General features: G+C 39.3%; 1 protein-coding gene across 1 annotated transcript; it reads left to right on the forward strand.

Moving 5' to 3' along the window:
* The first annotated feature begins 1,087 nt into the window (after positions 1-1,087).
* LOC100783477 (F-box/kelch-repeat protein At3g27150) lies at positions 1,088-3,958 on the forward strand. The gene is made up of 2 exons (XM_003553203.5): positions 1,088-1,817; positions 2,285-3,958. The coding sequence occupies exon 2, from the start codon at positions 2,387-2,389 to the stop codon at positions 3,590-3,592; it is 1,206 nt and encodes a 401-aa protein (XP_003553251.2). The 5' UTR covers positions 1,088-1,817; positions 2,285-2,386; the 3' UTR covers positions 3,593-3,958.
* The last annotated feature ends 9,788 nt before the right edge of the window (positions 3,959-13,746 follow it).

Raw genomic sequence — 13,746 nt, forward strand, 5'->3', positions numbered from 1 at the left:
TAGTTCCCTAGATAAAATAGAAATAAGTTCACAAATTATATTCAAGAGGCTTAAATACAATTTGCTTCTCCCATTTAATTTGTCCAATTTGGTTTCCCAATTTAGAAGATACTTAGTCCCCTTAATTGTCGGATTTTTGAAAAAAGTTATTCTTATTTATTTTTTATTTGTAAAGTTCAAAATTACATTAATTATTCTTTTATCAATTATAGTTTTACTTGTCTCATTTATTCTGAAGTGGACAGAGAAAGGAGTGAAATAGAAAAATTTACAACTATTTTATTAAAATCATGAATTTTTTTTTACAAAACAATATTAAAATACATATAAAAAGAAACAAAGGTAGTACATTATAATTAATTAAATAATTACTTGATGGTACTTAAATGAATATATTAGGATTATGGTTCAATTGAAATATATAAAAAAAAATTAAATATTGTACCAAGTTATTAATTTTTGAAAACTAGAGGAGACTAAGGACTCATTTGTCTAAAATTAAATAAAAAGGGCTTTTAAGTAAGTGCCTTTAAAAAAAGTGCTCTTTTATAAGCATTTGTTTATTTTATAGAAGCAGTTAAGATATGGTTCTAAAAAAAATTAAAATACAAACAATTTAAACAAACATAAAAAAACACATACAACTGCTTTTTTTAAAAAAATAGTAAATAAATTTAAATAAATACCTAAATTAGTTAAAATAGGAAGATGAAAATTACAAATTGAATAAAATAGGAAGACTTAAATTGTATTTAAGTCTAAAAGATTTTAGAAGAATAAAAACAATTTTTACTCAAAATATAAATAAAAAAATAAGTAAAATTTATAATAAAAACAATTCACACGTGACTTAATGAAAAAAAATCTAAAATCTAAAATTTAAATTCATAAGATAAGAACGAAGGTAATTTTCTATTAATTAACTTTTCTTTTCCTACTCTTCCACGCCAACCGTTTCTCAAAAAATGAGGAGCAACTTAAAAAATAAGTACAAGAGGAGAGAGACTGAGTCACCCATGCCCCTTTCTTCTTTCTAATATTATTTTTTTTTTCTTGCATTCTTTATTTCTTCACATTGAACTGCTGTAGCAGCATGAGCCACTGTGCATAGCACAGTTACTTCTCTCTTTATCATTTTTTCCCAAATGGGGAATTAAAAAATGCGGTGGTGGATGGTGCAGTTGATGAGAATGCTAATTAAAATAGTTAAATTTGGTTTTGTGTGTATATTTTAATAATCCAAATTATAAAAAAAGCATATACTAAATTAAGCATATGTTTCCAGCAAATGGTGGGTGTCTCCATGTTGGATCTCTCTCGTTTCTTCTTCTTCTTCTTCTTCACCTTAGTGTTCTCCTTCAACACTCTTAAGTCACTTTTGTCTTCTCCTTCAATATGGTGTTATTAGCTTGAACTCACTCCCAACGTTTCTTTTCTCATTGTTTTGACTGCAATATTGTAACGCTCACACTCCTTTTATTGCTGCCTTTGACTTGTCTTCCTTCCTTTGCAAGAGTTTTTTTTTTTTTACCTTCTCTTCTCTCTCTTTCCTTCTTTGATCTTTGTATGTTATATATATAGGCGTTTGTTGCCTCACGGGGGCGTTTCTTTTCTTAATATCTGAATAAATAGGCACAAACTCATGCCTCAAAATCCTCACTTTTCTTCACTTTCCCTTCTAAATCAATCTGTGGTCATTGTCTCTTTCATGGCATGTTTGTGTGTTGATTATTCTCTTTGAAGGCTGATATATCTACCAACTTCTCATGATGTGAAGCTTTGTGGTATTTGTGTTGGGGCGGGCTTCTTTTATCAAGGTAAGAATCTCTTAATCCATTAAGAAATCATTTTGTTCTGAACTTCTGATTATATTCATTTATAAGCATTAGTTTTCGTGGCTGAAATTCACATTAATCTTCTATTTCTTGAAGTTTTGTTAATCAACAAATGGAAATGCCTTGGTTAATCGGTGTCTTATACACATCTCATGCATTTCAGAAGATTTATTTGTTTTAAAGACGATTCTTAGAGTTCTTATAATGTTATGCAGCAAAGAAAACTCTCATTCTGTTTTTGATATTTTGATTTTCTTTTTCTTAAGGAAATTGGAATAGTACTAATTAAAATATGAAGTAGCTTTTTTTTTTTCACTCCTGTTTACTGGATTTCTATGTCTGTTTGTTGAACTTGTGCATATATGTATCTATATTTCTTACTCGTAACGCCTCACATGTCAACTAGAAATGTTGTTGCTGATGCTTTTGTCTGGATTTTCTCTCTGCAGATACAGGCAATTTCCTTCATAATAAGAGGGTAAAGAGTTTCCCTTATCAACATTTAACGTAGAGAACATATTGGGGGAGCATTGGCCTAGAAATGACCTATTATGACTAATAGAAAAGCATTACCTGTTCCAACCTTTGTTAGTGGCTTTTGTTTTAGTTACCATAGTTCGCAAAAGAAGATGAGAGTTAGGGAGTTATCACCCTCTGATGGCAATGGTTCCTCTACTAATGAAGATGAACCTTTACCTCAGGATGCAGATTATATTAATGTTCTGAGTCTTAGTGATGAGCTAGAGACTTCAATCTTGGCAAGATTTCCAAGATCACAGCACTGGAAGTTGTGCTTTCTCAACAAGCGGTTCTTGGCTCTCTCAAGGAGTGGCGAGATCTACAAAATAAGGAGAGAGTTAGGATTCAAAGAACCTTCAGTGTTCATGCTGGTAAGTGGGGAGAGCAATTGGTGGGGAATGGAGTGGCCTTTCATGTCAAGCAAGAAGCTCCCTCCTATCCAATCAGATTATAATTTTGAGTTTGGAGATAAGGAGTCATTTTGTGCAGGCTCTCACCTATTAGTCTCAGGCAAGGAGATTGATGGGGCTGTTATTTGGAGGTTCAATTCGATAAAAAATGAATGGCGCAAAGGGCCATCTATGATCAATCCAAGGTGTCTTTTTGCATCAGCCACTTGCAGTGCTATTGCTTTTGTTGCTGGGGGGCTTGATGCAGGAACTTACACCCAAGTCTTGGATTCTGCTGAGAAGTACAACTCTGAAAGCCGGTGTTGGGAGCCCCTCCCAAGAATGAACAAGAAGAGAAAGTTTTGCTCAGGTTGTTTCATGGACAACAAATTCTATGTCCTTGGAGGGCAAGATGAGCATGGAAAGGACCTCACTTGTGGGGAATTCTTTGATGGAAAGGCAAATAGTTGGAACTTGATTCCTGACATGTGGAAGGATATTGTTTCACAGTCTCCACCTCTTCTTGCTGTTGTGAACAATGAGTTGTACACACTGGATGCTTCTTCCAATGAGCTGAAAGTGTATGTGAAAGGAACCAACACATGGAAGACTTTGGGAGTGGTTCCTGTGAGAGCTGATGCACAAGGAGGTTGGGGTGTGGCTTTTAAGTCTCTTGGTGATGAGTTGCTTGTTATTGGTGCACCTTCTATGCCACACATAGTGCATGCCTTGTCTATGTACACTTGCTGCCCTGATCCTGATGATGAGAAATTGAGGTGGAGGCAAATTGGATGTGGCAGCATTCAGCTTAATCACTTTATCCGCAATTGTGCGGTGATGGGGACCTGAACTTTGAGCAACAAGAAGAGCTTGAAATCAATCTCAGAATAACACTTGGAGGGTAATCTTGAGTTGTGATTAAGACAACCTTCTGTCATTTGATGATTTGATCTTTGTTTGTATTAATATGTTACATGTTGGTGTCACTTTTTGAAACAAGTTATTGTTAGGAAGCTTGTTGATGTATCTTCTACCTTTCATCTTTAACTTAGGAGGAGTGAAAAATGGTAAGTATGATCCTATTATTGCTGGAGAAGAAAACCAGATAAGGAGGTTCAAAGCTCAAATGCTATTTTTTTTCCCCTTGTTCTGGTGCTGATTATGTCAAGATTTCAAATCATGTTACTGAATATCAAATTTGAATCATTTGCTTCATTGCTTGAGTTGCCATACTTCGAATTACTTTTCAGTTCTTTGTCACCAGTTTCCATATTAATATATCTTAAGGGAATCCGACTTCGTTTTGTCAAAACTCTGAGCACTAGCATGTAACATTTCCTACTAATATGTTTTATCTATATGAATGCTACAAGACTTTTATTGTTGGTATTATTTCTTGGTTCTATTTTATCTCCAACAAGTTTAGTAATGAGTACAATGGTCCTATTGTTCCAATGGAAATTTTTAAATGCACAATTTCAACAATCTTTTATTTCTTTTTTTGCTATGTTTAACTCTACGTATTCCTCTGTCTTTGTAGAGTACATTGGATGTGCAAAAATAACTACAAGAGAGTTTTTGTTATTTATATTAATAGTTATCTTTGATGTTTGGTTTTAGAAGAAAAATGAAAAAAATAAAAATAAAAATGAAAGAAAAGAAAATAAATAAAAAATAAGATGATTTTTAAGTTGTATGGTAGGGGAGAAAATGAATAGAAGTTTTAGATGTATAAAAAAAATGTATTAGAAATAACATAAGTATTCTCAAAAAGAAAAGAAAAAATATGATCAAAATTATGTCAATTTAACTTTTATACAATGAATTGTCTCATTTTCGTCCAATACAGAGAGAACCAAAAGTTAAGATGGAATTAAAAAAAAAATATATTTCCTCTAATGTGGTGAACTTCTTTTTTTTTTAACCATAGGAATTGAAGAATATAAAAAAAAATTACAATAAAATTTAAGATAACTCACATCTTTTTGAATTAATTAAATTAAATCCGTAGTATGTTATTAGGTGAACAAAAGAAGCTAAAGAAAGAATAATTTGAAGTTTTTATTTCTCTCAGATACTATCTATCCCATTGGTTTCATGAATTTTTTCCCCTTCCTTTGTTAAATCCTCCGCAAGAGAATATTATTAAAACAAATGAATTTTTATAGAAGCAACTATAACCAATATTGCTTAACCATTTAATAATTGTACGAAGAGCTCATCTTTTGATACTTCATCCTCGAGATATGAAATTGACTCTGAGCTGTCATTTCACAATTAAATTCTGATATATGCTGATTTTTATACAAGTAACAAGTACAATGATGAATGACAAACTGCATAGCAGGAGCATGTACGTATTTCCAATCTTACTTCAGATATGGCAAATAGCTGAACAGCTAAAATGTGATCTTTTGCTCCAATTTTTCTTGCACGGTTAGATGATATCTTAGGGTAATGTAACTTGAAATAAATAAAAATCTATTTCAGAAATATGTTTACGTTTTTTTTTTTTTTTTGAAACGGCCAAACAAGAAAAATATATTAAAGATATTACTAATTAGTCTTAGTATTATTAAAAAATTAAAAAAATTATTGAATAAAATGGTAAGAGAGGTAAAAAAAATTATAAACAACATAATTTTTCTTCTTTTAATAAAAATATTTTCTTTAAATTACTTATTGAATATTCTTAAAAATACTTAGTTATCATTTGTTAGAACTTAGAAGTAGATACAAATAAATCAAAACACACAGAAACCAGGAGAAACACACTACACAGACACCAAAAAAGTGCACTCCCAGATCAACCAAAAACACACCCCACGCAGCATGTTGCATATTCCCAATTCTACAACAGAAGCCACCCCGCAACTATGACCCTATTAGTACCAAGGCTGGCAAGGCATACATGTGAAATAAGGACACTAATAAAATAACTGCCGTCATACACTGCTCGATTATATCTACTTTCTTAATGAATTATCCAGATGCTAAAGTTCCTTTAAAGCTGGAAATTATATCAAAATCGCCACCAAAGAACAGATAACCGATGCTGTTATATATATATATATATGTTCAGTACATGTTTAGAAAAGGAGCAGGCAGCATATGCCAATCCTGGAAAGATGCTGAGAAGCCTTTTAATTTTGCCTTCGCCCACATCCATGATCTAACAATAATCATTTCTTTCAGTTGGGCTATAAGCTAATTTGAGTGTTGTTAAAAACAACATCATTTATATGAATCCACACAGACCAAATAATGGTTGCCTACACACACCACCGCAACTTCTTACCCTTCTTGTTTCCTATGAATCAACCGTCTTGCCAAAAGTGCTTGTCCACGCTGTCCGGCATGACTAGTTGAACACCAAAGCCATGAATAACACCCAAAACCAGATTTTTGACGCAAATTGACACGAGAAAAAAAGATGGGAATTTTATTCCACAGCAAGGTTTCAAAAACAACATAGCTTTTCTTCATCGTTAAGTTGAATGCCTCTATTAATAAGATTCTCCTTTGTTGGCAATTTATTGATAGAAGCCTCCAAAGACCACTCCCACCTATCCCCACAACCCGAACCCATCTCAGCCATGCAATCCTATTTCTGGAGGGAAATAGCAAATAACCTACAAAACCTCCAAAAATAGCAAATAACCTACTAAACCTCTAGCCCCTATAATCCACCTTTCAGCACACTTTCCAAATTTCCTTCCACCAAGATGATGTTTTGGGTTCGCAAAGAATGTCCTCCCCTTCTTTCCTCTTAGCTTTGATTATATTGACCCATAATGCATCTTTTTCATTCAAGAACCTCCACATCCATTTTGATAAAGTGTCTTGTTGAAGCATTCCACATCCCTTATACCTAAGCCACCCTCATCACTTGATGAGCAAACCTTCTTCCAACTTACCCAGCACATCTTCCTCTCTTCCCCTTTAGTCCCTCACAAAAAATTCCTTTGAAGGGAGATGATTTTGTTAGTGACTTTCTTTGGAGCTTTGAAGAAGGATAAATAATATAAAGGAATGAAGAAGGATAAATAATATAAAGGAACGGAAGACAACACTAACTTGATGAGGCACACTCTACCACCAAAGGATAAATATTTGTGTTACCATTTCGCTAATCTCTTCCTAAGTTTCTCCACCGCTGATGTCCATGTGCTAACTAACTTAGGGTTCTTATAGCTTTTGGAATTCGAGGTCCAATCCCTCCAATAGAATAGTGAGAAAAGGAAGAGAAAAGAAGATAAGGAGGAAGGTAATACTAATAATTCTCATTGCCTTTGCTTGTTATTTACATGGTAATATATAGATGGCCTAGTAACAGAATTGAGCTGAACTGGATAGCTAGGAATCTTTCTAGAATGTATGGTTGTGATTGTCTCCTAAGAACCAACAATTGTTAATCAAGCAAGGCCAAGTATTTGTACTATTATAATACTTCTTAAACATAGTCTTTTAAGTAATTAGGCTTAGTAATTCTCCTTTTGGGCTTTCCTTCTACTTGCACCCCCGTGTTCCCCTCTTTAGCTATGGCTTGTGTATTGTCTTCACTAGCTGCACCTTTTTCTTCAACCTATGTACCTGTATCATCCTTCGGCCCTTGTAGGATCACCTTGTCCTCAAGGTGATAGTCCTGGCATAGTTGCTTCCAGTCTTCCCATGAAGTCTCTTTCGGCGATAGCCCATGCCACTGTACCAAAGCTTCCCAAGGGCTGTGAGGATCGGATGAAGCGCGGCGATAACTTAAAATGGTAAGAGGCGAAATGATAGGTTGGTTATCCTGAAAGTTGAGTGGTAATGGTGGTGGTTTTGTAGACTCCAGTTCTCCTCGGAAAGGCTTGAGGTTTGAACAATAAAAAACAAGGTGTAAGCGGGCACCCTCAGGCAACTCCAGTCGATAGGCCACCGGTCCTATCTTGGCTACGATCTTAAACGACCCATAGTAGCGCCTTGCAAGTTTCCCACTTATCCCGTGTTGGCCCTTCACCGAGGACTGCCAGTGGGGTCGAAGTTTAACCAGAACCCACTCACCAAGAGCATACTGAATGTCGCAACGGTGCTAGTTAGCGTAGTGCTTCATCTTCTCTTGGGCCTTCATTAACTTCTTACGAATCATTTGAAATGTAGCTTCTCGCTCAGTTAACAGCTCTTCCACTGCATCTATCTTCGAGGAGCCCACAATATACTCTGGAATATTGAATGGTTTGCGGCCAAAGGTGATTTCATAGGGGGAGGTGTCTGTGTTCGTCATCCATGAAGTATTGTGAGACCATTCCACCCATGGAAGCAGCCTGCCCCAGCTTGTCGGTTTCCGATGAACAAACGCCCGCAAGTATTGCTCCACCACTCTGTTCAAAACTTTGGTTTGCCCATCACTCTGTGGATGGTATGTCGAACTCATCCGAAGTTGGGTGCCACTGGACCGGAATAGCTCTTGCCAAAGGTGACTGACGAAGAGAGGATCACAATCTGATACCAAGCTTCGTGGCATGCCATGGATTTTGACCACCATGTCCAGGAAAAGCCTTGCCACTGTAAGAGCTGAGTGACTCTGAGGCAACATCCCCAAGTGAATTCCCTTGGAGAAGCGATCAACAACCACAAGGATCATGGTGTTGCCATGGTAAGGAGGTAAGCCACCAATAAAATCCAGTGACAAATCTTCCCAGGGTCGACTTGGCACAGGGAGGGGGCAAAGAAGGCCAGCTAACTTCTTGGTCTTGTATTTTGTCACTTGGCAGTCAACGTATCTGGAGTTGCATGGAAATTGGCCATAAGGCGAGCCACTATCTTTGCAACTCCGGCGTGCCCACCGGTTGGAGTTGCATGGTACTCAGTCAGCAGAGTGGTGATGAAGGGCAGTCCTTATGGCAACCAAATGCGACCCTTATATAGCAACAACTTGCTAGCAATGGAGATTCAGGGTAGTGGTCTGGGTGTTCTTGAACATTCTTCATTTGCTGCTGGAATGTCAAATCGGCACTAAGTTGAGTATGGAGTTCATCCATGAAAGTGAGACATGGAACAGAAAGGATGAGGAAAGCTTGTGAATCACTTTCCGGCAGCCGTGATAACGCGTTAGCTGCTTGGTTATGGCTACCTGATCAATATTGGATGTGGTAATCATAACCCATCAAGCGAGCTAAGTATGTATGTTGTTCCGGCGTTTGTATAACCTACGTCATCAACTCTTTCAAGCTCTGGTGGTTTGTCAAAATAGTGAAGTTGTGGCCGAGGAGATACTGTCGCCACTTCTTCACCGCGACAGTGATGGCAAACAACTCCCTGACATAAGTGGAGGCTCGTAGCATCTTCAGGCTAAAGGGCTTGTTCAAGAATGCAATTGGATGGCCTTGCTGCAATAAAACTGCTCCCATTTCGATGGCAGAGGCATCGGTCTCCACTGTGAAGGGTAACCGAAAGTCTGGTAAGGCGAGAACTGGAGCTGAAGTCAAGGCTTGCTTCAAAGTCTCAAAAGCTATCTTCGTGGAGGAGGTCCATTGGAAAGGTTCAATGGTGGTTGCCTTAACCAGAGGGGCAGCAATTGTGGCGTATCCGTGAATGAAGTGATGGTAAAAACCAGCAAGACTGAAGAAGCTTCACAAAGCTTTGATGGACCGTGGTTCAGGCCACTGAGCTATGGTCGCGATCTTCAAAGCAACGGGTTCCACGCCCCTGTGAGAGACCAAATGGCCCAAATACTCCACCTACGGTTGGGCAAAGAGACACTTAGAAAATTTAAAAACAAAGTGGTTCTCGAAAAGCACCTGGAAAATGGTTTGTAAGTGACGAAGGTGGTCGTTGAGTGAGACGCTATAGATGAGGATATCATCGAAGAAAACAATGATAAAACGTCAGAGGTACGGCCGAAATATGTTGTTCATTGTTGCCTGGAAGGAAGATGGTGCATTATACAGGCCAAAGGGCATGATCTTGAACTCGAAGTGCCCGTGGTGAGTTCGGAAGGTCGTTTTGGGTACGTCCACTGGTTGCATGCGTATCTAGTGATACCCTTGCAGCAAATCCAATTTGGAGAAGCAACGAGCGCCGCCGAGCTCGTCCAAGAGCTCATTAATTGTCGGAATTGGGAAACGATCCTTGATCGTCAAGGCATTCAACGCGCGGTAATCCATGCAAAACCTCCAGGTGTCGTCACTCTTCTTTACTAGCAACACCAACGACGAGAATGGACTCGTGCTGGGTTGAATGATGCCCCTTTGTAGCATGGCCTCAACCTGTGTCTCAATTTCTTGCTTCTGATAGTAAGGATACTTATATGGTCTGACATTCACTGGTGTGGCGTGTGGTAGCAAATGAATTTGATGATCAGTTTCTCGTGTCGGCGGTAGTGTGTTAGGGTCCTGAAATAGAACAGAGAAATGGTGTAGGAGGTGTTGGATAGTTGGGTCAACAGGCTCAGTCAACACGGGCTCAGGTGCATCGGGAAGCACTGTGATGTGGAAACAAAGGCTATGTGGTTGATTGCGACATACTCGCCGGAACTGAGGCGATGTGAGCATGCCTCACTGAGCTTCATGATCCCCTTGAAGCTTGACCATCCTGCCATTATGAAAAAATTGCATACTAAACTTAGTATAATCAGTCAAAACAGGACCCAAGGACTTCAACCATTGCACACCCAATATGACATTAGCTCCGGCGATGGACAACACATATAAATCAACTATAAATGATTGCATCTGAAGGTCAATGGTGATGGCCTCGCAGACAGTGTGGCATTCGAGATGCTGACCATTTCCTACCATGACCCGTAATGGTGTTGTCGTGCGACAGGGAAGACCCAACTGAGCCACGAGCTACTCCTGGATGAAATTGTGGGTGCTCCCACCATCAATGAGCACCAGAATGGGGTTGTCGGCGATGTTCCCAACGAGCCGGAGTGTTTCGGGTGCGACATGACCCGGAAAGGAATTGAGGCTTATTTGGGTCGGTGGGTCGGGTATGTCTATTAGGCTGGGGATCGGGTCGTGTGGGTCTATATTAGAACCCACGGTCTCGACAGGGTCGTCTTCATCCGCTATTAGGAGATGAACCCTAGGGGCGCACCTGTGGCCCATGTGGAACTTCTCGTCGCATAAGAAGCAAAGGCCATGCTCGTGGCGGGAGGCCAGTTCTTCCGGCGTCAGGCGTCGAACCGTGGGCGTGGACGGCAGAGCTGGACGTGGTGGAAGGGGAAGCAAAGAAGGTAAAGAGGAACCACGTGGAGAAGCAAAAGGGGTGACGGACGGAGGTTGCGGTGGTGCCAGTGGTGGCATTGGTGGAACGTGAGGCCGTGGTGGCTAGCGAATGTCGAAGCGGAGGTCATGGAGCTTTTCTTTATGTGGACGTGTGAGGCCTGCTGCCTGAGCCATCATCAAGGGTTGGTTCACCATCACCTCGCGGCGGATCTCTGGTGCGAGGCCAGAGACAAAGCGGCTCAAGAGGAAGGGAGCCGGAAGTCCGACCACCCTGTTGGCCAACTCCTCAAATTCATATAAGTACTCTGTAAACGTGCTTCTCTGTGTCAGCTTGAATAGTGAACCTGAGGGGTCCTCGTAGTGGGAAGGGGCAAATCTGTTTTGGAGAGCCTGTAAAAACACGGGCCATGAGGTGAATTGGTTGTTGTTTGACATCCACTGGAACCAAGCAAGGGCCCTTCCCTCCATGTAAAAGGCAACAATCGTGATGCGGTCATGATCGGGAGTGCCATGGTACTCAAAGAATTGGGTGATTTTGAAAATCCACCCAAGAGGGTCATTGCCATCAAATCGGGGTACGTCTAACTTCATTTTGTGTGGATTTGCAGGAACCAGGCTGCGAGGGGGGAAAAGAGGGGAAACTGATAGGGTGACGTGCTGAAGGAGGTCTTTGATGCGGGAAGTGAGGCGAGCCAAGGCAGCCTCCAAACGGTCGTTGTCGGAGTCAGCCATGGTAGCGGGAAGAGCAATGAAAGCACCAGTGATAGCTTCTGGAATTCGAGGTCCAGTCCCTCCAATAGAATAGTGAGAAAAGGAAGAGAAAAGAAGATAAGGACGAAGGTAATACTGATAATTCTCATTGCCTTTGCTTGTTATTTACATGGTAATATATAGATGGCCTAATAACAGAATTAAGCTGAGTTGGATAGCTAGGAATCTTTCTAGAATGTATGCGTAACAAAATTGGTTGTGATTGTCTCCTAAGAACCAACAATTGTTAATCAAGCAAGGCTAAGTATCTGTGCTGTTATAATACTTCTTAAACATAGTCTTTTAAGTAATTAGGCTTAGTAATTCTCCTTTTGGGCTTTCCTTCTACTTGCACCCCCGTGTTCCCCTCTTTAGCTATGGCCTGTGTATCGTCTTCACCAGCTGCACCTTCTTCTTTAGCCTCTGTACCTATATCAGTTCCCTTCAACTGACATCCCTAAATAAATAAAAGGCACCTCCATAATCTGACAATTCAACACCATAGCGTCTCTTTGGATCTTGGCGAGTGGCAAAGCAATACCAGTTATACGACTCTTGTGAAAATTGACCTTCAACCCTGACACCACTTCAAAGCATCTGAGCATACTTTTCAATGACAGAATATTCTTCATGGTGGGCTCACAAGAAGAAGCATCATCAACAAACTGTAACAAAGGGACACTTAATGAACCATTTCCCACTGAAAAACCTTAGAAGAGGCCTTTGGAGCAAGCCATTCTCATCAAACATCCTAGTTTGTCTACAACCAAAAGGAAAAGAAATGGTGCTAATAGATCACCCTGCCTCTATCCCTTTTGGTTAAAAACTCCTTCGTCGAGATACCACTATCTAATACCAACATAGTTGATGACTCCATGCAGCCTTTGATCCATTTAACCCATAATGGACTAAAGCTCATTCTCTTCACCATGTAATATAAAAAATTCCAATAGAATTATAAGCCTTTTCAAAATTTGCATTAAACTCCATGCAAGGTCTATTTTTCTGTTTGGCTTCTTGCACTAGCTCATTAGCAATGACAATACCATCTAGCATGTTCCGTCCACCCATAAAAGTCGTCTAAGAGTCTTCAATAAGTTTGGGTAATACCTTTTCTAGCCTCGTGGACAATACCTTGGCCACGATCTTATATAAATAGCCCAATAGGAAAATGTGGGTCTGAATTTACTAAGTCCTTGAGGGTTATCCTTTTTAGGAATAAGAGCAATAAAGGTTGCATTGGTGCCCTTAGGAAGCACATAATTGCAGTAAGATTTCCTAAGAACTCTTAGAACATTAGCTTTCATAATATCCCAACGTGCTTTAATAAAGTGGAAGTTGAATCCATCCGGTCCAGGGCATTTGTTACCTTCACAATCCCACACAATTGCTTTCACTTCCTCTTCAACAAACACCCTAGTTAACATCCTTTGTCTTCCTCATTCAGTGAGTTAAAAAGAACTTCGTCCAAAGATGCCTCCAGCTCCCCTTCCTTTTTAATTTTTTCTTCAAAGAATCGTTGAATCTCTTTTTTAATCTTCCTTGGATCCTCCTTCCAGCTACCTTGAATAAAAAGACCTTTCATGTTGTTGGATCTTCTCCTCCAATTCACCACTAAGTGGAAATAATGGGTATTAGCATCACCTTCCCATAGTCATTTGATCCTAGACTTATGTAACATTAATGACTCGTATCTCATGGAAATGACCCAAAAGTCCTCTATTAGATTGCTCCTTTGTGATACTTCCTAAATTGGCAAAGGTCCTTGTTCATCTCTACTATCCAGATCGCCAATCAGATTTATCAAATCATCTATTCTTGCCTGCAAACTACCAAAGTGATCTTTGCTTCATGACTTCAACTCAAGCTTTAGTTTTTTAACTTCTCCTTTAGAACGAATGCCCCTCATCCTTCCACCCTTTCGTTAATTATCATATACTTGCTTCACGAACAGGATAAAGAGATAATGAGACAGCCATGGGTTTAACACTATGAACGACTTGGGACCCCATTCCTGACTCACATGTTTAAGGATAAGTCGGC

The sequence above is a fragment of the Glycine max genome, chromosome 19, assembly GCF_000004515.6.
Source record: "Glycine max cultivar Williams 82 chromosome 19, Glycine_max_v4.0, whole genome shotgun sequence".
NCBI lineage: Eukaryota > Viridiplantae > Streptophyta > Magnoliopsida > Fabales > Fabaceae > Glycine > Glycine max.

Excerpts from the sequence above, each read along its gene's own strand:
- LOC100783477 (XM_003553203.5), top strand. The coding sequence starts at position 2,387 with ATGACTAATAGAAAAGCATTACCTGTTCCAACCTTTGTTAGTGGCTTT.